Raw genomic sequence first — 24,660 nt, forward strand, 5'->3', positions numbered from 1 at the left:
GTATAGTGTACAAATAGTCTAATCTTGTGTTAAAATCCTGTCATTCTTTTCTCCTTATATATAGAATATACATATATAATGCACATATTACATATAATCAGTTTTTATTAAATTCTTCACCCTTTCCAGTGTAATCCTTTTGGCTGACTGCAATATTCTACACTCAACACCAGGTGGCAGAGTGTCCTTAAATGAACGTTGTCTTGGAAATGTGTGACGAGAGTAAGGAAACAGTGGGAGGGGGGTAATATAAAAGTGTTTCGCTTCTTCCAGGCAATTTGCAGATACTTTCCCAAGCAGATACTGCAAATGGCCGATTATGAGGTGGCGTTCTGCCGTTGGGACCGCGGTAACCGCAGCCTTTCCTTTCCGCAGGCTGGGATTTCACTCTTTTGTTGCCGCTATGGAGGACAGTTTTATGTGTAACAGCTGACAGTCGTCGTGTTTGTTTGTACACAGTCCAACCACAGATTGCCTAGTAAATCAAGTCAAAAGCAGCGAAACCCCATAATGCTCCTCTTATGTAACGTCCAGTCTTGAATGTAATGTTCTGTGACTGCATGAGTCCTCAGCAGTCTGTCGGTGCGGCGAAGGCTGTGTGCGCTGCTGCCTCTCCTCTCCTCTCATCTTCCTCTTTTTTCGTTAACATGTAATGGAGTTGAGTGCGTGGCCCCAAGCCCGTTTGGGCCCTCGTGTGAAACGGCTCTGCTCCATTTGGGCTTTGACAGCATTTAAACACGCTGACGGGTTATGACAGGCACCCGGAGGAAGGAAGGAACGCGTCGGAGCGCACGTCCTTAACACGCTGTGACAGGTCGATGACAGCGGTCGCAGCAGGTCACGTGATGCCATGCTCTTATGAGAGCAGGCCACACATCCCCTGGCCTAACAAAGGATGTGGAAACGTGAACCTTATAGGTAAGGGCATCGGGAACAAGCTGCATCTGAAAGGGGGAGGTTTCCAGATTCTTCAATGCTGGGATGGATTCAGCAGTTCTGAGGGACTGAAGGAGTTGTACATAAATTTACATTTATTAATTTAGCCAGTGCTATTGTACAAAGTAACATACAACAGAAAAATAAGTGATTTAACCACAAAGCTTTAGACACAAACATTGGATTGATACACAGCTTGTGTTTCTGACGCCACCATGTTGCTGGTTCACATTCCTCCAGTAGTTCCTCTAGAAATGTCCTTCAAATAGCAAATCTATAGTCATAGCAGATGGTGCTGGACTTATTGAGCTGTCAGGAGAGAAGTGACTCTCAAAGAAATGGTTTGAGAGCCTTCATGAATATGGAAGGCATTCAGCAGCTCTGAGGAACAGGAGCTTTGTTCCATATTTTCTCCCACTCATGTTGTGTATTAATCTCATTATGGGAGCAGCTGGTAGCATAGATGTTAGAGCCACTGTCTTTGGATCCAAAGACTGCAGGTCCCATCTACTGTTGTAATACCCTTGAACAAGCTACTTACCCTAAAGTGCTCCAGTAGAAAATACCCAGCTGTATAAAAAGGTAAGTAATTGTAAGTAGCTTAAGATTGTCAGTGACTTTGGAGAAAACACACACATGCTGGCTAAAGCCACTTGTCCCGTACGGGGTCGCGGCAAACCGGAGCCTAACCCAGCAACACAGGGCGCAAGGCTGAAGGGGGAAGGGACACACCCAGGACGGGCGTCCAGTCTGTCACAAGGCACCCGAAGTGGGACTCGAACCCCAGACCCACCAGAGAGCAGGACCAGGCCAAACCTGCTGCGCCACTGCGCCCCCTTCACTTTGGAGAAAAGCATGAACTAAACAAATTGACGTGATTGAGCGTCTGATTTCATGCTTTTACCCCCATGTTTATGGATCTTCAGGCAGCTGAAGATGTTTGTTCTTCTGTTTAGCTCTCATTGTGTACTGAGCTCTCACTGAGTCACTGACTGCCTCGGTGGGTGGGATTTGGGACGTGGTCTTCAAGTCCAACAGGAAAGAGGAGGAGATGGGGTTCCTGACGTGGGGGGTGGGCAGCAGGAGGAGGCCTTCATTTCTACATTTGCTCAGTTTCCTTTCTGACCCAGGCGGCCGATGTGCTCTGCAGATCAAATATGTTTATTTTTTGTTAAATTTCGGTTTTCTTAGGACGTCAACAAAAGCGAACATTATGTCGAGTTCCTGAGTTCCTCCAGAAAATTCTGGCCTGTTACGGTGTCTGTCCTCTCGTTCTTTTTCCATCATCTACATCATCATGATCTTCTCAAGAGAATCCGACCTTCTCGGGACGGGTCCCAACTACAATAACCTCAGTCTCATTTGTGCCTCCAGTCACAGCTATAGTTTGATTTGATCCTGCATCCATGTTTGTTGTCCTTGCTGTCCATGGCGTCCTTAAGTCTTGTCCAGCTCAACAGTTCAACCGAGTCCACGATTCTATTGTCCTGCTCTCATTCATTTCTAGCACAACACAGCAGCATGTTTATAGGCGTAGGTTAAAGGTCCAGCTCTTCCACACCCGTGTACGTGCAGCTGGACTTGGCGTGTCCTGAACAAGGAGCAGAAGAGCGGCATTACCGTGGACCACCTCTCCACCTGTGGCGCAGTGAGGCAGAAGTGCAGTATCACCGCTGCATTACTTTCCTGCACCTCTTGATGGAGAGGCTCTTTCCTCAGTGCTGGAGGACCAAAGCCTGCTGCTTGCTTGCTTGGCGCGTTTCAAGAGAAAGTGTAGAACAAGAGGGCTCCGTCTTGGCGCCGGTCGCTCTGATGCCTCCAGGAGTCCTTACGGAATCGTGTCCCGGTGAGCCACGCGGTTCGGGGGCGAGAGCCAGGTTCTCCTGCATCTTCCCGCCGGAGCCGGATCCACATCCGCTTGTCGCGTCCACAAAGGGCTCCGACAGCGAGTATTGTCCCCTGCCTGCATCACGAATCAACGGTACTAAGCTCGAGGTTCTTGGCATCTTGATCCATCACCCAAAGTGTGGGGCGTGTGAAGGAAAGGTGTCATGGTTTCAATCCCTTTAGTGGATTTGAGAACGCAGCAGGGGCTGAGCGTTGGGGCGAAGCAGCAGCGCTGCTCTACGGCCCGCATCTTGGCTGTCGCTCGAGTTGCTGCTCCGCATCTTGGGCCACAGCTAATGAAGACCACAATGAACAAATCTGATCTCGGGGTTGCAAGTTCAAATCCCAGGAAGGGGCTGCTCTCCCTCATCAGCCAAAGTGCAACACGTAACTATTTTTTTTTCCATAAGCAATTCAGACACACTCCAGCAGGGGGCGCAGCGCTTAGCACTGCTGCCTTAGGACCTGAAGACGTCCGCTTCGGAACTTCTGCTCTAGTATCTTTCATCAAGATGTTGGTTTGGTAAAAATTACCTGCTGTATAAATAGGCTACTTTCACTGTTTTATCTAACAGAAAAAGGTCAATTAATAAATATAAATTACTGTATGCAAATGAGCAGGCTCTAACAGGGTCAGGAAGTATACAGGCCCTCACAGCAAGTCTGAGTGACTGAGACTCGCACCCTCCTCCGACGGCGCCCTACTGTCCGTTCCCTCCGGTTCTGCTGCGCTCTGCAATCTCACGCTCTACCTGGTCCATTGTACATTTCATCCGTTCATCCAGCAACTGCTTGTCCTGATCAGGGTTGCGGGGGTCGGAGCCTATCCTGGCATGACTGGGCTCAAGGGGAGAGGGACACCACTCTATCGCAGGCCCCCCCTGCTGCCGCTACTCTACCTGGTGCAAGGAACTGCTTCTCGTGTATCAGTATTAATTTGAACAAGATTTTGCACCTACAATCCTAACATTTTTTCAAACGGAATAATAAAAATCGAACGTTTGTTTTCAGTCCCTCGTCGCCGAGTTCCTGCAGACATCAGTCAGTGCCGCCCCTTTGATCCATAACAACAGCGACGACCGAACACTTTGATGTGGGATGTGACTTAAGACTCGCCTTCACAATGGAGCGCGCGCTAACAATGAATGGGCGAGACCCCGAACTGAATGAAAGCATGAATGAGCGCGCGACGCCAACAACACGCACACCGGCCGTGTCCGCGCGGCGGCAGCAACGACGCGCTCAGCGCGAGCGTGCGCCTCTTGAGCGTCGCGCGCGGAGGAGGTCCGAGAGGGAAGTTGCCTCCGCGCGGCGACGGTCCCACGGGCGCGCGCGCACAGCTATAAAAACGCTCGAGAGGCGACACGCGAGCGTGCGGGACGGAGGAGCGCGCTCGCGGGATGGACCGGAGCGAGCTGAGCTCGCGCCGCCGCGGCGGCGCCTTGGACCCGAGCGCGAGGCAGTGAAGGACGAACGTCAAGCGGGAAACAACAAAGAAAGTGAGAAAGTGAAGCGAGCGGCGCGCGGAGCTGTACGATGGTCATAAATGGGAGTCACGTGAACGGTTCCTCGGTGCCCCAGCAGCAGCTCGCGCTGGAGCGCCCCCCGTGGGTCGCGACCACCCTGGGATGCTTCCTGATCTTCACCACCGTGGTGGACATCGTGGGCAACGTGCTGGTCATCGTGTCCGTGGGCCGGAACCGGAGGCTGCGCAACGCAGGTGGGCGAAAGCACGGGAGAACGGGGTGAAAAAAACAAGGTGAAAACAGGGTGAAAGTGCTGGAAGCGGCGCGGTGGTGCAGGGGGTCACGCTTGGGGCTCACACTCACAGCGCCTCGGGGGTTCGGAAGGCTGCGAGTTCGAGTCCGGCTCAGTCTGTGTGGAGCTTGCACGATCTCCCCGTCTCTGCGTGGGTTTCCTCCCGGCGCTCTGGTTTCCTCACACAGGCCAAAGACGTGTCTCAGGTGAGACACGCTGCCCGTAGTGTGTGTGTGTGTGTGTGTGTGCGTGCGTGCATGCGCGCTGACCTGTGATGGACTGGCGTCCCGTCCGTAGTGCACCCTTCTTGGATAGGCTCCGGACCACCGCGACCCTGACTCGAATGGGCGGTCAGTGAGTTAACGTGAAGTGCTAGGAATGGTGGAGGTGGAGGACATGTCCTCGGACCCGCAGCTTTCCATGGAGCCCACTGTGGTCCTCCTGCTGGCGTTACTGAGTGCATGGTGCACTTTTACTGTGAATGACACACACACACACACTCGATGGATGACTGCAATTACATTGACAGGGAAACACCAGGTTCATTAAAATCTCGGTCTGATTCATCTTAATTCCGTCTTAAAGAAGGTTATCAAAACATGAATTATCCTTAATTTCTCCTGTCATCTGGTGATGAACAACAGCAGGTGACTCACTGTGTTTCACTCTCTTTCTTCGGTGTGTTTCTGTGTATTTCTGCGGTGAAGGAATCCCTCCCATCAGGGTCTCCTGAAGGACTCTGCTGCTCCGCTGTATTATTATTATTATCATTATTATTATTGATTACTGAAATGCTCATGGGGGGGCTGCACTTCATCAGGACCCCATGTGACCCCTGACCCCCCCCCCCCCCCCCCAGTCCAGCAGGGGTGTGAACTGTGTTGATGATGGAAAAAACTGCACTTCAAGAGCCAAGCAAACATGGGAATGACCTGCAGGCTGGACTGGGGCTCACAGGAGGATGGAAGTGTACCTCCTGTTACACACAGCTGCGCAAATTATTGGGGAACATCTGGAAATAGCCCCCCCCTTGTTTTTTACACCCCCCCCCCCAGTGTGTGGACTTGATGTGTGGAGAGTCAAGGAGCGTCTCGGTGGTTAAAGAGGTCTTACCTCCTTGTGTTCTTACCGTGGTAGACCTACCCTTTCCCAAGTTCACTTTGCACATCAGCGAGGAAAATCCCATGAATCGTGGTAAAATGCTGCCGCAGATGTTTACTTGGAGTGAGTGGCTCATGCAGCTCCCACTGTCCTGGTTTTGGGGCTTTTATAAGAAATTCCACATATATGTGTTACGTAAATAGATTTTGTTACGCAGAGGTGGCATGAAGCTGCCCAACTCGCTGCTGTCCTGCACATGTGGCACCGCAGGAAGATCGGTTCACGACCCCTGATGGCACCAGTGATCACAGTGGAACTGGAGAGCCAACACTGGGCATTTGGGTGTGTGTAGTCGGGAATACCTCCAGTGGGGTGTGTGTGTGTGTGTGTGATTACCAGAGTATCTCCATCCAGGCCGTACCCTGCTTCAGTCCCTACGCTTCCAGGATAGGCTCCGGACCTCTGCGACCCTGCACTGGACGCAGCAGTTATTGATAGTGAATGAATGTGACATCGGAGCACAAGCTGGAAAAAATTTCCATTAGAATTATAAAATGTGTTAGTGTTGTCCTGTCCTTATTCCGCATGAAAACACCTTTAATTTTGGTATTTTAATTAATTCCAGGTAACATTTTTCATCTAGGAGCCCATTACTTCACTTAGCTTCCATAAGAAATAGCGGTAATTCGATATCCTCCCGGCGGGAACCTGCCTCACGGGTGAGGAACGTGAGGAACGGCTGCAATCGATCGATGGATAATGAAAGGAACGTATGAAAAGAAATATCACCCCCCCGTAAAACAGGCTCTCCTGTAAGTGATCAATGAGCAATAATTTCTTAATCTATTTGTATGATAAATGCATTTTTGGGCCTTTTCCCTCCATCTGCCGGTGTCCTGCTCCTCTCCCTTCCGTGTCCCTTCAGTTGCTGTAATTCCAGGGGCAAAACTGAAATGATTTGTCTTTCACTGCAACCCCTTATTAATCTGAGTGACAAGAAAAAAAAATATGTCTTTTGCGCCCGGTGACGTCACACAGGTGTGTGTAAACAGCTCGTGCACCAAACAGGTCCTGGTTTATCATCGCCGAGATCCGCCGTGATCTGGTTTCATCTCCAGCGGCATTAATTTCCTGTCCCACGTTGGAGATTTGAGACGGTATCGTGCGACAGGTAAACGGCGCGGACGCACTCGGCGTTTGACTTGGACGGTGTCGGGTGACATTTCCGTGCCGCGGAAAACCTTGCCGTGGCTCCGCTTCGGGTCGGATTCATCGGGCCAATCGGCGAGCTCCGTTTAGGGCGCTTCGCCGCCGCCGCCGTCATGCCATATGGCACCGAGCTCTGCCAGCGGATGAGAGGGGGTTTATGGGAATTATGCTGCATGTGCATCATCCGGTTGGATTAGGGGTCGCAGTCCCATTCAGGACTCCACAGTCCTGTGTGTGTGTGTGTGTGTGTGTGTGTGTGTGTGTGTGTGTGTGTGAGAATACCCCGGGTTTGTTACAGTTAGAGAAACTCGCGCTCCTACACTTTGTTGGTCGCAAACCTGTTCGCTCGACATCCCTACTTTCCCTGCCTGCTAATTGCACCGCCTTCCGGGAGATTCCTCGTTGCTCCACTTATTAATACTTGGACACGCTGCGGTTTTTCCGAAGCCTCCGCATGTTGGGTCCACATCTGTTTCAAGACCAGCCTCGGTTTGCGTGCCGGCGGGGCGTGGATTTGCGCTGAACCTCTCCTGCCGTTTCGTCACACAGGGCTTCTCTTGACGCAGATGGTGGGAATGCAAATGAGATAAAAATGAAGACGTGCCTCGTTGAGGAGGACCGATGGCACCGATCGCTGGTTGGATTTTTTTTTTTTTTTTTTTTTTTTTGCCCGCATTGTAATGTACAGCAAGTTACGTGACATTTTGGCAGTAAAGTGGAAGTAGAGTGTCTTACTTACCGTGTTAGTCAAGAGATCAGCATGGTGCGATAAGGGTGCGAAGCAACGGAGGGAAAGTTCATGAGGACAGTTCCTGGCTTGGATCCCAGCTGATGCACGCAAAGGGTTAAATGTTTCGGGGGACGGGAATGAAGGGACGAGAAGCGGACACTAGTACTAAAGGCGCTAACGTTTTACCTCACGGGTGTTTAACTCGGTTTCCTCAAACTGTCCAACTGGCACAACCTTCCACTTCAGTCATAACATCACTCATAACATCACGACCAGCTGGTCTTCAAGATGGAGAAAAGAAAAAACCGAGGTGCTCGTCCGGATCAGGCTGGGCTTTGGAGTCCTGCCGGTACCGCGCTGCACCCACCGTCCAGGTAGGAATTCACCACCCGGTCGGCCAACCGGGCCCCGGAGCTGCTAGCACGTGGACCTGAAGCGTCTCGCACAAATCGAGGCAGTTCACGTGATCACCAGCTAAGGCCTTCATCCCCAAAAACACGTGTTGCGTGTGCAGTTACGTCAACATGTTTTCATTTATCAGACAAAATGCATCAAGAACAAAGAGCTTCAGACCAAAGATTACAGACACAACCATGTTGCTGGTTCACATCCCTCCAGCAATTCCTGTAGAAGTGACATTCAAATAGCAAATACATAGATAATCATAGCAGATGGTGTTGGACTCATTTATGGAGCTGTCAGGAGATCAGGAGAGAGGTGGTTCTGGAAGAGATGGGTTCAAGACCCTTTTTGAATGCGGTAGGGATTCAGCAGTTCCAAGGGACACAGGGAGCTCATTCCAACACGGGGGGTGTAAAACTGAGGAAGGGTTTGCTTTCGGTGTTGGACCCCTTGTGAGTGGGACCACCAAGCGAACCAAGAGGTGGAGGAGCTACATGTGTATCTGTTATGTCACATTGCGAGATACTCCAGATATAGATGACATAGAGCAGCACGATGAGTTCCATTCGGACCATTTTCTTCTTACTTCCCTGCTTTCATGCTTCTCCTTGCTGTTATCGCTGACATATCTGCAGCTCCCACCGAATTCTCCCACCCCACCAGATGCCTATGTGACGGAGTTTGTTGCGGTTTGCTTCCTCTGGGTCTCTGCCATTGAAGAACTGCCCGTCCCGGATGAGCGGGGTTCGGCAGCGCAGCCGCTCCTCGCTACAAGGTCTCGCTAAACGTGCGGCTCAAACCCTTCCCCATCCAGCGTGACTGACGGGCGCGCGGCGAGCTCAAGGCGTCAGGGTCGGAGGGACGTCGTCGCTTATGAGAGGCACGAGCTCCATTCCCGCTGCTCCGGAGGATAACGAGCGCCGTCTTCCATCAGATATGCGATGGGATGTTGAAAGCACGAAGGACACGTGCGAAAGCTCTCCGTGCAGAGTGTGCCTGAAGCTGTGAATAGAGCGCGAGATCTTCTCTGCTACCACTCTGTCGCGTTTTGTCCTTCACTTTGAGGATGAACTCCTCCTGCCACCCTGGCAGGGATTCCCCACACGCACCTTTGGGTCGGAGCACCTTTCACGGCGGCGTCAGGCGGCCGGGTTCAGGTGAGGGGCACTCGAATTTCGGAGAGTCGGAGACGGAGCAGCCGTTGCAGAATTCGAGCTTCCTGGACGCCGGGCCTCTGGTCCTCCTTCGACCGTGTTCCTCACCTGCAGATGTGGTGGACACATGTTGGGACGGCAGAAGCTGTTTATGTGGCCCTCTCTGACACAACAACACACAGTCGAACCCACAACACCGCTTCTACTCCAAATTTTTTGAAAAAAAAAAGAAAAAAAAAGCCCTGGAGTGGAGTCCACTGCTGCTTCGGGTTAAAATTTTTGGTGGGTGTGGCCAATCAGCAACAGGGGTGTGGCTACATCAGATGGGTGGTGCTTGAACTTCATGTACTCATTTTCTACTTTGTCCAAGGTGACTTACAATGAAAGGACTGTGCATCATTCATTCATTCATTCATTCATGTCGTTGACGGTTTTTACCAAAGCAACTCACGACGTTAAGATGGTGCCAGTATTTTATCCATTTATACAACAGGGTCCTTTTTACTGTATCATTTCAGGGTAAGTGCTTACAGCAGGAGGTGGGATTCAACCCTGGGTTTTGTGAGAACAATGTGGCAGCTCTAAGCACCACCCCACCTGCTGGCTGTAGCTCGGAGTCACTCAAAGCAAAGGCTCCTCTTGGCCGTCCGGCGCATGTCGTGTTTGCTGATGAAATGAGTAAAAATATGAAATAATCCCTGTGTTCCTTGTTTGAATTCACAGAGCTGAATTGCACTGCATGTACTGCATTCCTGCACTTGTCTTGTACCACTGCCCCTTTCTGCCTCCCTCTCTCTCTCTCTCTCTCTCGCTCTCATTTTCCATTGAACACATTTGCCTTCTTGGACTTCACAGGCTGCGCCGCTCCTGTCCGTTCTGATCACTCGCGCGACACGCTCCCGCCGACCACATTCCTCGCGCGCCCTCGGGTCCGGTTCCGCTCGGAAGCGCGCGTGCGCCGAGCACCGGCCGTCACACCGGAGCGGCACGCGATGCCGCCGCTTTCGGAGTTACGTGGCCGAGCTGCGGCCGCGTCGGGCATCTGCTCTGGAAGTACTGTCGCGCTTGGGGGCGAGGGGGTAGCTGGTCGGGGGGGGGGGGGTTGCGCGAGTGTGTGTTTGGAGGGAGGGGTCCTTCTCTCTCTGGGCTATTTTTAGCCCTTTGCAGCGTTATCCAGTGTGCCGTCTTTCTGCTTGACGTGAGCGTGGATGAAGCTCAAAGAGTTCCAGGCAGTGAGATCAAGTGGAGTGTGATGCTTGTTCGAGGGGAAACGGCCACAACACATCACACTGTATGCAGCAGGCTGAATGGAGGCGATGTAGCGGCGGGAGAGCTAATATCGTACCTGGGGACAGTGGGGGTGGCCTTCTGTATTCTGCGCTCAAGTAGAGCGTGGTTTTATCTTTTACTCCGGTAAAGGGGCGAAGAGACGCTGGGTGTTGCTGTTGAGGGCCGCCTACCGAGGACCCCATCGGTTATCCGGTGCTCTTTATATTCATATATTTAGCTGTCGCTTTTCTCCGAAGCGACTTGCAGCGAAGTACCTGTTTATACAGCAGGTAATTTCAGGTACAATTTAGGGTACGTGCTTTGATATAGGGTAACCCAGCAGGAGGTGGGGTGCAAACCTAATTCCTTGCGAGCAAGGCGGCGGCTGCAACACGAGCACCTGCTGCTCCAGGCTTGACACAATATGACGGGAATGTGGTGTCATATTGTACGTTTACATTTATTAATTTAGCAGACACTTTTCTCCAAAGCGATTGTGACAAACCGCCCGGTTCACCGGACGAGGGGGCGCCGACTCCGGTTTCTCGGTTTCGGTCGGGAGGCGAAATAGAATATCTGCCGTCACTTGAGAAGCTGGCCTGGAGATGCCAGATGCCTTTGCAAATCGTTGAGGACGAGGATGTTGTCGTCCAGATAGGCAGCAGCGGAGTTTTTGTGTGGAAGAACAATCTTGTCCATAAATTGTTGGCGCGCAGCAGGGGCTTCGTGGAGTCCAAACGGAAGGATAACAAACTGGTGCCGCCCAAATGGAGTCAAGAAGGCTGAGATCTCCCTGGATTTTGGAGAGATCTTGTTAGAACCAGGTCTGAGCAGAAAAAATTCTCCACCTCGTGGATTAGATATGCATTAAATTTTGAAACGGTATTAACTTTTCTGTAATCCACACAGTATCATATGTAGCTGCCCCCTTTAGGCACTGGTGCCATCAGACTACTCTGTTCACTTTTTCACTTTTTTTCTTATCCCTGAAATTTTGTCTAGTGTCTCTTTCACAAACTTGTGTTTGTTGACAGGGAGACTTTACCGCAGTGACGTACGTGTGTTCGTCGAAACCCATCGCCTGTCCAAGGTAATGTACAGTGTTAAAAAAACTGCGTTAAACTCTCCAAAATCATTCGGCAATCGGTGCACCAGACCAATGTAAGAAACACAAACGCACACAGACACTATAGGAACCGGTCTTTGGACTGTGGGAGGAAACCAGAGCACAGTCAGGCTAAACCAGAGGACAGTCAGGCGAAACACAGGAAGAACATGCAAACTTAACGCGGACTGAGCAGGGATCGAACCTGCTTCTAGTCGCACATCCCAGGACGCTAGAACAATTTGCTGTGCCACCTTTATTAATACGTAAATATGCATGTCACTTTGGGAATATGGCATTTGTATATTTAGTGTGGAGGCCTCCTTATTTACCAGGGTACCAGGGGTGTTAAGGATTCCGGGGGGGGGTACGGTGACGCAGCGGGTTTGGCCGGGTCCTACTCTTTGGTTGGTCTGGGGTTCGAGTCCTGCTCGGGCTGCCTTGTGACGGACTGGCGTCCCGTCCTGGGTTTGTCACCTCCCCCTCCCGCCCTGTGCCCTGTGTTGCAGAGTTGGGCTCCGGCTTGCTGCAACCCCGCTTGGGACAAGCAGTTTCAGACTGTGTGTGTGTGCGTGTGTGTGTGTGTGTGTGTGTGTTAAGGATTCATACATACTGAGGACACGGTTGGTTTCACACAGACACCTGCTGTTGATGACAAGATCAGTTAACCATTGCAACATTTTGATGAATCGGTGGTTTTTTTGTTTTTGTTTTTGTTTTCACCATCTATGTGAGATCAGTTAACAATAACTCCTTTTAGCTCACACTCTGGGACAAAGGGACGTCTTGTGTTTACTGGTAAAGTGTGGAACTGCTGGGATGTTTTCACAAGGATGGGCAGTAAAATAAAACCATGGAAAACAAGGAGTTTCTGGCCTCGGGGTAATGAGTAACCGCCCTGCTGGTGTCGGGATACAGGGACAGAGGCGCGGAGCGCTGGCAGCGATGACCTCGGGGGCAGCGTTCGTTACGGAGCCAGAAAAAAATCGCATTTGGGTTTTGGCTGTACGCGATTACGTGGCTGCAGAAAGGAAAGGAAGTCTTGGTTCTGAACTGTGGCACAAAGTGCTCCGTCTCGCATCTCTGCGGGACCAGGAATCGAATTGAAATGCTGCCGATTGGTTTGTAATTGAGTGTGAAATTGCATGTTTTGTACAAGCACTTGATGAGTTACAAGAAGCAATATGCTCTATTTAACATGTTCGATTTCATGGGGGGAGAAAAGTTTTTTATTACTTCACGATAACACTTGTGTTGTGAACCAACAGAAACGGCTTCTCTGCATCCAGTCTGCTTGTCTCTGCACAGCGTCCGTCCTCCCAGTCCTGCTCCATCCCATCACGAGTTACCTGGTCCAAGTGCTCCGCGGTCGTCACTAGGAGAGCGATGTTCCCTGCTGTGTTGCCTATACCAGGGATGGCAGCTGTCTGATGGTGACACCTACTGCGCGGTGCTGGTCCTCTGATTGCCACCTCTGGAGCAGCAAGAGTGCTGCGCTGCTCCACCTCTGGCCGCTTGATGTTCCCGCTCACAAGGGGTCCGAAGCTGAAAGCCCGAACGTTCTTAGTTTTGGTCCCAGTGTGGTGGAATGAGCTCTCTCAGCTCCCCCTTCCCCTCGCTTTATCTACCTGTGTCACTCAGAGCTGCTGGATCCCTCCCACGTTCCAGAAGGGTATCGAACCCGCCTCTTTGAGAGCCGCTTCTCTTCCGATCCCCTGACAGCTTCATCAATGAGTCCGGCATCACCTGCTATGATTATCTGTATGTATTTGCTATTTGAATGTCACTTCAACAGGAGCTGCTGGAGGGCTGTGAACATGACGGTATAAGACAACTGTGTCTCCATAATCCTGTGTGTGTGTGTGAAGCTCTTTGTCTGTTGTTCATGCGCTTTCTTTTGAGTTGTGCATCACTTTGGAGGAACGCTACTGACGAACAAAGAATTGTTAATGTAGACAGCAGGTTCTTTTGGTCACAAATTCTGGTCTGTCTTTTAACCACAGTCCCGCAAGCGGTCAAACCGCAATCACAGTCTCCGGTGAGCTGCTGAAACCTGGAAACCGACCGCTTTGCTTTTGGTGGCGTCGTTCCCAGAATATTTATATCCTCCGCCTGCATGATTAGATTTAGCTCCTCCTTATCGCTCCTTCTCCTTTGTTTTGTATGAATTTGTTGTGTTTTTCATGGTCAGCGCAACAAATTATCGTGGAATGTTACGAATCGGTTAGTTCCATCTCTTGTAAACGGGCTCGTTGGGTGAGCCAAGCTCATGGCCCGCAGGAGCACACTTGGCTCACCCGTTCTTGGCGCACAGCGGCAAATTGAGGCCGGGGTCCCCGTCCGTCACGCGCGCAGCTTAACGGACGAATGAATAAACTGCCGAATTTTACCTGACGGTTATCTTCTGTCTTTCTCCCCCCGTGATGCCAGTCGAGGATATTCTGCCAAAGTACCTCAAGAAGTGCAGCTAATAATTGAAATATGAAATATTAAAATATTGTTTTTGCTGTCTGGATCCAAATTTGTTGCCACTCGTTGTCAAATACAGAATTCTTAGTTAAGTAAGTTTTTACGGTTACACCATGTCCTCCATCAGTAAAATCCACCGTTCTGGTGCCATTCTTGGCAGACGTTGCCCGAACGTGTGTCTCGTCGGTTCAGCACTCCTTCACAGGAATCCTTCGCAGGGACCCGTAACAACATTGCCGTGTTGAATGCATTTCCTGGCATCCCACGCAATGTTGAGGATTTTCATCTGCTCTGTCATCTCCGGGTGATTCAGATCAGCTTCCATACAGAAACATAGCGGGATATTTGCAGGAGAGCGGTCGTTTCTCAACGTGGACGTAAAGCGTACGCTAATGGTCGTTAGTGAGACCTCGCGGGTGCCGCGTGGTTGGATTGTGTTCGTTATTCATGACGAGACTGTGGTTAAATCGGTGTGTCGCAGGAAGGCTGGGATACGGTATAAAGGGATATATATACCGTATGGTGCAGGTTTGTGAACGCAGCACTCGAGAGTGTGCAGCTCTTGATTCTGTACATTCTGCCTTCGCTCTGATGACACTGATGACATGACAGCATCTGAACACCTTTCGTCCAGCATCTGCTGGAAAACAGTGAAAATCACTTTTGCCAAAGACCAGTTTTTTCTTTTCATCTTACCTGCATAAACTGGAAAATTAAAATACGGGCATGCGTCGCTTAGTGATGGGGTTATGTGCTGAGAAATGCGTCGTTAGTAGATTTCATCGTTGTCAAAACATCATAGAGTGTACTTATACAAACCTAGATGGTATAGCCTCGATCATACAGTGTACCTATACAAACCTAGATGGTATAGCCTCGATGCAGTCAAGAGATGCAGTAAATACAAGATTTATGATGCTGCTTGCTGGTGTAACACAGCACACTGTTTTACAGTCAACTTTTTTAAGTAGAAAGATTACACTGTAAAATTATAAGTACAATACAGTAAATACATAAAGCATTAACATAGGTGTTTATTATCATTATCAAGTATTATGTACTGTACATAGTTGTATGTGCTGTACTTTTATACAACTGGCACCGCAGGAGGTTTGTTTACAGCAGCACCACCCCGAACACATGAGCAACACGTTGCGCTACGACGTCGCTAGTCAATTTTTCAGCTCCATTGCAATCTTATGGGACCACTGTTGTACATGCGCTCAGTGTTTAAGCGAAACGTGACTGTATTGGAAAATTTAATACACACTCACCGAAGAGTCCACGAACGGATCACTCCAACGGGTACTGAATTCTCCAAAATGGAATAAAGTATAGCTTGGGTAGCGCTCTTGCCTGTGGCCATTTACATTTATTTATCAGACACTTTTCTCCAAATTGACTTCCAACAAACTCTATGTAGTGTTATGAGCCCACATACCTTATTCACCACAGCGATTTACACTGCTAGATACACTACTTACACTGGGTCACTCATCCATACATCAGTGAACACACTCTCTCTGTCACTCACACTCTTTGTCACTCGAACCTGAACAGCATGTCTTTGGACTGTGGGAGGAAACCAGAGCACCAAGATACACTACTTTACACTGGGTCACTCATCCATACATCAGTGGAACACACACACTATGGGTGAACCTGAACAGCATGTTTTCGGAGTACAGGAGGAAACCCACAGAAACACGAGGAGAACATGCAAATTCCACACAGACTGAGCAGGGATCGAATCCTCATCTTCTCACACCACTCAGGCGCTGTGAGACAGCAGCACTACTCGCTGTGCCGCCCGGCCAATTTGTTTATTGCGAGTGGAAGTGAAGCTCACAGGCCTTCCTCAGTGTGTCATCATACTTTAGAACTGAAGTGGAGATATTTACTTCTTGTGCTTCAAACAGTGAGTGAGAAGAGGATGCAGAAGGGATACATGATGTGTGGAAAGAGAGTTGAGGTGCACATAGGAGCTGCTCCCCAGTTACTGCACAATGAAAGCTGCGACTCTGCTGGGAAAACAATGTCCTTTTGGGCAACTTGGCACGACTCAGATTTTGGTGGCCAGCAGAAGAATTTCTCGTGAAACACGTCCTGAAAACCAGCGGCAGGACCACAGACCTCCTTCCTGCCTCCCGCGCTTCCGCCAGTTCGGTGGCTCGGAGAGACGTGCGCTAGTCCTCCTTTTTCCGTCCCGCTCCAACAGTCAGCGTCCCGCCTGCTAAAGGGTCGCGGTGGAGAAGGGATTTTGAGAAGGTGAGCACCGTGTCGCAGAAGCTGTGGACCATTTTTTGCTGACTTGGACACACGAGCTCCCGTTCACGAAGCCGTGAGCGGCGGACAGCGGAGCCTCTCTGTGCACAACTTGCCGTCTCCCATCTGTCTTGCGTAACTCTCCTCGGCGTCAAGTGAAAATGATCCCTTTCCACAGCCTGCGCTGCGGTCAAGTGGCTGTGTACCTGAGTATCACTTCATCTGGATGAAAACACAGCAAGAGAAAACTGTGTGAGGGAGGGGGATGACAGGATCAAAGAGAGATGGCCTCTGTCGGCAGCGCCTGGAGTCACTGAGTCAGTCCAGAGCTGCTTATATGGGAAGGGCTGTGTTTGCCATGGTGCGAGATGAAAGACCTGTGGATGGATGGATGGCTCTCGGGAGAATATAATGTAACCTTTGTCAAAACCCGGATAACTGATGACATCACTGAGCGTCCTATTAGCTGAGGAGTGGGGCTGCCGGAAGAAGGACTACGTCCATCGCGAAGAGGAAGCCCATCTATCTCAACATGCCTTTCTAATACAGACGCTGAGGCTCGATGACAAATGCAGTCCTTGTAATTTAGCCGCCAGGTGAGACTTATCATCTCAAACCACTTTGCCGCTACAGGGTCCGACCAGAGTAGCATCAGGCTTGAGGTGGGATCTCCTTTGACCGTGTAGCTGAGGGTTCGACACACGTCTGAGGTACCTTGGAGCAGTTTGTACGAGAGAGCCCCCACAGAGCCGAAGGAAGCGAGCCGATGCGCGCAGCCGCATCCCTCGACAACGGGCTCAACGGGCATCCGCTGCGCCGTGCCGTGCTGTTCTTCTGCAGTGATTATGATTCAATTGCTAACAGAGCGTTAAAATAAAGAGACTCGGCTCAGGCGGGGAATTTGGTTATTCAGTCCTGCCTGGAGGCACAAGTGGTCTGTGGGTTGAGTTAATGGGGGCAGTGAGGCTCTTTTCTCAAGAAGCTTCTTTTTAGAACTGTAATAAAGACAGCGGTTCAGGGTGGTGGGAGGGTTTGTAGGTCTTGTGGTTTCCTCTCAATGGAGCCGCCTTTGATTCGGTGTCATCTCCCCTCCCCCGACTTCACGCTCCCGCCTTTTCAGCTGAAATGCGGAGCTGTGGGCGCGAAGGCGCGGAGTTGGCCGCCGCACGCTCACGCGGCATGCTTCCCGGGTGGGTGGTACGCGAAAGAGGTAGCGAGCAAAATCCAGCACGTGCTCTGTGGAGGTGTTCACCTTTGTCCATCAGAAGCAGCATGAAAAATACTTTCACGTTGTAAAGAGTAGCGTCGGGTGCCCCGGTAAATACGTTGGTCTTGGCTCTGGTTGGACCCGTTCTGGCTGCTGTCTTCGGCACTCCTGTGTTTTGGATCTGGATCTTTCTTCTAAGAATCCGTCTTCATTCTACAATTTCACACATACAAACTTCTCTAAGGGGTCAGTCGTATTGTATTCCGCAGCCAAATTTGTTGGTCTAACGTTGAAGAAGGGGGGGATCCTCTGTGATGCATTTCCTCTCTGTCTTTTCTCCAAGTGTGGAAGGGATGAACAGAAGTTCCTTGTTGGTGAATTCTCACTGTAGGTGTCAGACATTACATGCTGTGAGAGCGGTGTCACCCAGTATCATCTTCATCACCTTCACTACCATGGTTACACGCACAGCACCTTCAGGTACATGTTACCGAAACGTGTTTCCACCAGATTAGTGACTCATTCAGAAACGCGTCCTCAACCAGCACAATTAGTCCAGACGAACTTGAACTTGGGCCTGATGGTCCCAGCGCATGTTGGGAAAGTGTTCTCCGCCTCCTTCGGATTGACGGTCTTTACTGTCCTCGAAGCAGGGTCAGAAAAGGTTGTGTTGGGTGGAGAAGCAGAACTCCAAATTTGAGTCAGTGTCCCCACCTTGGACATGACACCTGCCTTGCCAGTGTCCAGTTCACACCACAACCCACCTCTACCCCATCACGCAACATCACACATCACCTCTGTCCATTTTGTGCTCTATTACACTCTAATTCTGCCCTATGATAAAACATCACACCCCAGTTGTGCCCCGTCGCACTTCACCTCTCCCTCAGCGTGTCCATCATTCCCCAATTCCTCCCCATCTTGCAAAACCAGAGGTCAGCTCAGCCCCCGTCATCCCGTGCCGTACCTCACCTCTGCCCTGTCACGCCCATTATACCTCATTTCTCCCCCATTATGCAACTGCATACCCCAGGTGAGCTCCATCATACCCACTTCTGCCCCATCATCCCTTCTTTGTTACTGTTACTGCATATTTTCGGAAGAACTGAAGGGCAACACTTCTTCCATGTAGCGAAACAGCCCTGCTACCCCTGAAGCTACGATTACGATGAAGAGGACATTTTCCAATACCACCCGCAGCATCAACGTCAGCAGCCGATATGTGGGCACTTTTGCTGTGGCATTTGGGCTAATACAATAATACACAGGGAAAGATGTTCAACCCTTTGTGCCAAAATCAAGGGGGCTAGACACAAACCAACCATGCCACCAGTACTCCACCCCTCCCAAAACCCCACATGCCCCACAGGGATGGAGTACTGGAGTACGTGATGGTGGTGTTGCCTGGGCTGGGGAAGCGACCACCCGCCCCCAACACGGCTCAAAGTTGCGGTCACCAGTGGACAGCAGTCGTTAGGGAGCGGGGGAGGAGACCCCAAAGGACGGGGCTTTCTCCAGAATTCCAGCTCGCCTCTCCCACTTTGTGCCGTGGAAAACCTGTCTGTTGCATTCGGGCGGCATCGGTCAACCGGCCACCGAGTCTAAGTGCTGAACCGTCGCCGCTTTTCCGGAGGAAGAGACGGAGGAAGCATCTGCTGTTTGCACACCACGCATCCCTCAGTAATGAACACGAGGAAACAAGTGGCACGCTGCGGAACACGGCAGGGTCGAGAGGCTACAACAGATTTGTCCTGTAAGGAACCCCAAGCAAGGAATACACGCGTCTTTCGAACCTTTCCGACAAATGGGAATCTGGGCCGAGAAGGAGAAAAATGGAAGATCCTGAGGGAAAGCAGCTGTTGCGCCCTTGACTGCTTTGCACTTCACTCGAGAAGCATCCGGTTGCGTAAATTATTGAAGGAGTTAAAGTCTGTATCGCGACTATATAATAGGACGACGAAATTAAAAACGTGAGCGTAAAAACAAGCGCAGCGATGACACCAGGAGAGACCGCCGCTTTAATCCGGTCGCTGGAACAGCGTAGGCCGGATGGTGGCGGAGGCCGGGAGGGATTGGGCGGTCGCGGAACCAGAGGTTAGGAAAAGGTCCCTCGCTCTCCATTCCGTAGATTAAATCCAGGGTAAATCCCACAGGACCGCGGTTGAACACTTTTCGACGGTCAATGTTTCACTGCAAAGTGACACTCCCTGGGCCTCAGATCAGCCCCCCCCCCCGTGCTTCCCAAAGTGGAACAAGGAGGGGTTAACATGAAAAAAATGAAGGTCAATGCTTTCCAGGTCAATCATGGGTAATTTTATCACCGCGGTACAACCTCTGCAGCAGGTATATCTCTGTCATCAGGCTTCATATCTGTTCGGTTTGTCTATAAATAAGTGTATTTAAGATTTTTCCCATCATATTTTTTTAAAGAAAATCTGGATCATTTTCACTTTTTACTGGGTTTTGCAAGCACAATGTACGCTTTAGTGTGTCGTTTAGAGGAATGGCATAGTTAGAGGGCACAGTATTTCCGCGGTATTAGGATTTGCACACATTTATTTATTTAGTTAGCATTTATTTTTGTAACTTTAAATTGCCCCCAAAAAACATGTAGCATAAAGTGGACAAATGTGCAGTTGTGATGGAGCAGTGGCTTTGGGCAGGCCTAAGATATGTGCAGTCAGAGTTTTCCGCTGCGCAAGCTTGAGTTAATTCTAATGGTCCCTCGGAGAGGAGAAACGGACGATGGAGGCGGAGAAACACGGCCCCCGGACTAGTCGAAGCGTGTGAATGACAGTCCTGTCGCCGCCCGCGACCCAATGACAGGTCCCGAGCGAGCCGAGACGCCCGGGTCCCCGGCGGCCGCCGTCACCGCGGGCTACGGGCCGCTGATGTGTCAAGGTCGAGGTGTCCCGTGGGCGGGCCTGGTCCTGCGTGAGCCTTGTGGCAACGGCAGGCGGGGGCAGCAGGTGGCGCAACGGTTAGGGAGCGGGACGTGTCAGCAAAAGGTCGCCGGGTCAAGTCCTAGGGGCTACCTTTGCTCGTGTGCCCTAGAGCAGGGTCCTTAACCGGTATTGAGTGAGCTGCATAAATGGGTAAAACTGTCAGTTTTGTATGAAAGAAAAGTGGCTTGCTAATCAAAATAAATAAATAATAGCAACTGCACGATGGCATCTGACGTACTCTGACAGTCGATGGCTTCCTGTTTGTTCTCGGGGTCTTTGGTGCGGCAGCTGTGCCCGATGCCTTTTAGAGGGCAAATAGGTGGCATATGTAAGGGGGCAGGATTTAACTGGAAATAGTTGTGATCGTTCCAGACGAGGACCACCGGTGTCTCTTACAACGAACCCAACCGTGTTAAAGCCCCTCGGATTAAGTGAGGGTCCATGCGTCCAGCTGCCAAGTCTGCAGAGCCAAGGGGGATGTCCACTAATGGTCAAACAGAGACACCGTGGTGACGTTCTTTTTCCGTCCCCTGCCGAGTATGTCCACCTGGTGCTCATCACCCCGTTAACGCCACGGAAACTCGTTGTCCAGAAACGCCACACGAGGATGACCTGCTGTGCTTACGCTACAGTTCAGCCTGGTGTCGTGTTCTGCAATATTTTACCTTGGAAACACACGCACACACTGTCCGAAACCGCTTGTCCCGAGCGGGGTCACGGCAAACCGGAGTCTACCCCAGCAGCACAGGGCTGGAAGGGGAGGGGACACACCCTGGACAGGATGAAAGTCCACTGCAGGGCACCCCAAGCGGGACTCAAACCCCAGACCCACCAGAGAGCAGGCACAGGCCAAACCCACTGCACCACTGCGCCCCCCAGGCCACAGACACACATTTTCTCAAAATATGCAGAACAACTTGTCCCTGAAGAGCACTTGGGATGCATGGAGTTGGACAGGGTCTGGTTGGAGGGCAAGGGTGTAGAGCCCCCGGCGAGAGTTGGTCTTCCAGGGGTTGGAGGGGTGTTATGAGCAGGAGCCCCCGAAGCAGAAGATCATTAGTGGGTTTCCAGCTGCAGGTGTCGGTTGGGGGCAGAAGCGGCCAACGCGACGTTGCACGCGCCGCCGTGGATACGGCAGGCCGGCGCGATCGGGCCCGATGCGCAACGACGGATTGCCGCTCGGGGCGGCATCACAACGCCTCTGGTTACACCGATGAGGACAGGCTCCGCCCCCACGATTCGGCCGGGTTCGGCGGAGGCTCCCGTGCGTCATCTCGGACCGCAGTTGTGTCTGCGGGACGGCCGTGAAGCCCCGCCGGCCACGGTCCCTGCGAGGGAGGCTCGTCGGCCACGATTTGCTGTTCCTCATCTCTTCCTTTGCCTCCCCTCCCCCGTGGAGAGCCTGTTTTCTTCTGCGAGGTCAGGCATAGCAAGACAGCGAACAGGAGATTTGTGGGCTTTACAAACCAGGTCTTCAGATACAAACCAGCCATGTGTTTACTTTTGGTGTTTTTGTTTTGCTTTGTTTCCGCCCAAGGCTGTCAGCGCTGGCATTTTCCCCAAACCTGGCGGCAGAGTGATCGATCAGCTCTCTGATTGGCCTTCGGACCCACGGTCGTCGCCCGCAGGAATTCCGATTGGCCGACAGTTTGTTCGAAAACGCCCTGCGTGGCTGTTCACTTTGACCCGCGCCAGTGTGGACGGGTGCTTCGCCGTGTTACCTTCAAAGCGATTGTGTGACCTTTGTGTTTTCGTTCTGGGGCAGAGATGTTGTTTTTCTTCTGTCCTTTTCTTTCATTGCCTTTATTCTGAGCGGGCGAATCCGCCGAGCTCTGACAGCTCAGTGCGCGCCGGGCTCCATGTGCTGCGTATCTCTTCTGTGTCCTTCTCTGCCTTCGCTTCTCTCCGTGTCTTCGTGCGTCTCCTCTTCGGAACCGGCATCTTTTGACCCGCGCACGAGCCGGAGCAAGCCTTTCCCCAGACTTTTACTGTTAGGGTTGGGGCGTGGTTTGACGCAGAATTCTCGGCATTGCGTGTCCTTCTTTTGCGTGCAGGATGCCCAGTTACTCAGCTCTGGCTTTGACAGATCGGTGAATAAAATGCCGGTAAGAGTACGATAATGGTCTGAAGGAAATGTTAGCCTTAAAGGACACTGTAATTTTGAAAAGAACAGAAAACATGCTCAGCTAGGTGTTAAGTTAGAAGCTTGGGTGCTTGGGAAGCTCGTGTGCTTCCCCGCTTCGGCCTCATCGCTCCAATTTTGGCGTCGTCCCCGGCGTCCGGCCGTAGTTTCACCGACCGCGCGTCAACGTGGCTGCCGAGAGAGCGTCTTTGGGGATGAACGGCGTCACGCAAGGATGTTCCTCAGCACTGAGCTGATGAGAAGATGAGTTGCCGGCAGAACGTTTGGACCTCGTGTCGGGCTAGAGAGGGAATCCGTTCCCGGTGCTCCGAGCACCGCAACCTCCTGGCTGCGGCAGAGGGTCGCTCGCTCCTTCGTTGAGGGGTGCAGGGAACGCCAGCTGTAACGAGGCCTTAGCGGCTCCCCGATCTACGAAAGTGACGCTTGAGCTCTAAAGGGACGTGTCGGGGGCTCCTCGGTCGGTACAGGAGTGTCGGCAGCCTCCCGTTCTGTCCCACCAGCGACGGTGGAGCAGGAGGCAGCCGCGTACTAGGCGGAACACGCCGGTCAGCGCGGTGACCTTTCCACGTGAAAGCCAGCGGCTGGCTGCAATTTCTCTTCTCATTAGCAAGCTTCTTTTATTGCTTTTCCCGGAGCGGCGACAAACTGTCCTGACCTGCTTCGTGTAAACAGAGCAAGCGGAGAGACAGTGGGCATGTGTGAAATGCCACGTTTACTAAAGGGACGGCGGCAAACTCTTAAGAGCCATTAAGGAAATGAGGGCTGAACATAACTGCGGCGAAACATTTGCGAAACGGTTGCGGTGGGGAAACTGCTGTTGTGCCGTAGAATGCGGTGCTAAACCAGCAAATAAACACACCGCAGTGTGTCCTCACAGGATGGACTTCGGTGCTTTTTTTGCTGCTTTGCCGCTGATATTCGTAACGGGAGACCGAACGTTGTCGTGCCGTGTGGACTCTGCGCTGAACGTCTTCGTCTCTCTGTGGCAGGGAACATCTTCGTGGTGAGCCTGGCGGTGGCGGATCTGGTGGTGGCCATCTACCCGTACCCCCTGGTGCTCACGGCCATCTTCCACAACGGCTGGAAACTGGGCTACATCCACTGCCAGATCAGCGGCTTCCTCATGGGCCTCAGCGTCATCGGCTCCATCTTCAACATCACGGCCATCGCCGTCAACCGCTACTGCTACATCTGCCACAGCCTGCGCTACGACAAGCTCTACAGCGACAGGAACTCGGTGTGCTGCGTGCTGCTCATCTGGGTGCTCACAGTGGTGGCCATCATCCCCAACCTCTTCGTGGGCTCCCTGCAGTACGACCCGCGGGTCTACTCCTGCACCTTCGCCCAGTCGGCTAGCGCCGCCTACACCATCGCCGTGGTCTTCTTCCATTTCATCCTGCCCATCCTCATCGTGACCTACTGCTACCTGCGCATCTGGGTGCTCGTGATCCAGGTGCGCCGGCGGGTCAAACCCGACAACCGGCCTCGGCTGTCGCCGCACGACGTGCGCAACTTCGTCACCATGTTTGTGGTGTTCGTACTCTTCGCTGTCTGTTGGGCGCCGCTCAACCTGATCGGCTTGGCGGTGGCCGTGAGCCCGGCCGCCGTGGCCACCACCATCCCCGAGTGGCTCTTTGTCTCCAGCTACTTCATGGCCTACTTCAACAGCTGCCTGAACGCCATCGTCTACGGGGTGCTCAACCAGAACTTCAGGAGGGAGTACAAACGGATAGTGGTCTCCGTGTGCACCGCCCGCATCTTCTTCCAGGACAGCTCCAACGACGCCGCAGAGCGCATCAAAAGCAAGCCTTCCCCTCTCATGACCAACAACAACCAGGTCAAAGTGGACTCGGTCTGAGCCTCAGGAAGCACTGTGAACCACATACCAAATAGAATTCAGTCCCGCTTCCACTTTCTGAAGCCACCTGTGAATTCTTCTGCCTCTATACAATCTACACAATATCTCTCTATATATGTTTATATATATATATATATATATATATATATATATATATAGGTATTTTTCTTACTAAGCACTTTCTTCCCCTTGATTTTAAGGTACCCTCCATTTATTTTGTTG

General features: G+C 51.6%; 1 protein-coding gene across 1 annotated transcript; it reads left to right on the forward strand.

Annotated features, from left to right (window-relative positions):
- The first annotated feature begins 4,126 nt into the window (after window positions 1-4,126).
- Window positions 4,127-24,512, forward strand: mtnr1aa (melatonin receptor 1A a). Its single transcript, XM_018735644.2, has 2 exons — window positions 4,127-4,543; window positions 23,570-24,512. Exons 1-2 carry the CDS (start codon window positions 4,360-4,362, stop codon window positions 24,436-24,438), a joined length of 1,053 nt encoding a protein of 350 aa, XP_018591160.2. The 5' UTR covers window positions 4,127-4,359; the 3' UTR covers window positions 24,439-24,512.
- The last annotated feature ends 148 nt before the right edge of the window (window positions 24,513-24,660 follow it).

The sequence above is a fragment of the Scleropages formosus genome, chromosome 16 (assembly GCF_900964775.1).
Source record: "Scleropages formosus chromosome 16, fSclFor1.1, whole genome shotgun sequence".
Lineage (NCBI taxonomy): Eukaryota > Metazoa > Chordata > Actinopteri > Osteoglossiformes > Osteoglossidae > Scleropages > Scleropages formosus.

Bases quoted from the DNA above. Each gene is read 5' to 3' on its own strand.
- mtnr1aa (XM_018735644.2), top strand. From the start codon at position 4,360: ATGGTCATAAATGGGAGTCACGTGAACGGTTCCTCGGTGCCCCAGCAG. The intron at 4,544-23,569 runs GTGGGCGAAAGC...TCTCTGTGGCAG, and splicing joins CCGGAGGCTGCGCAACGCAG to GGAACATCTTCGTGGTGAGC.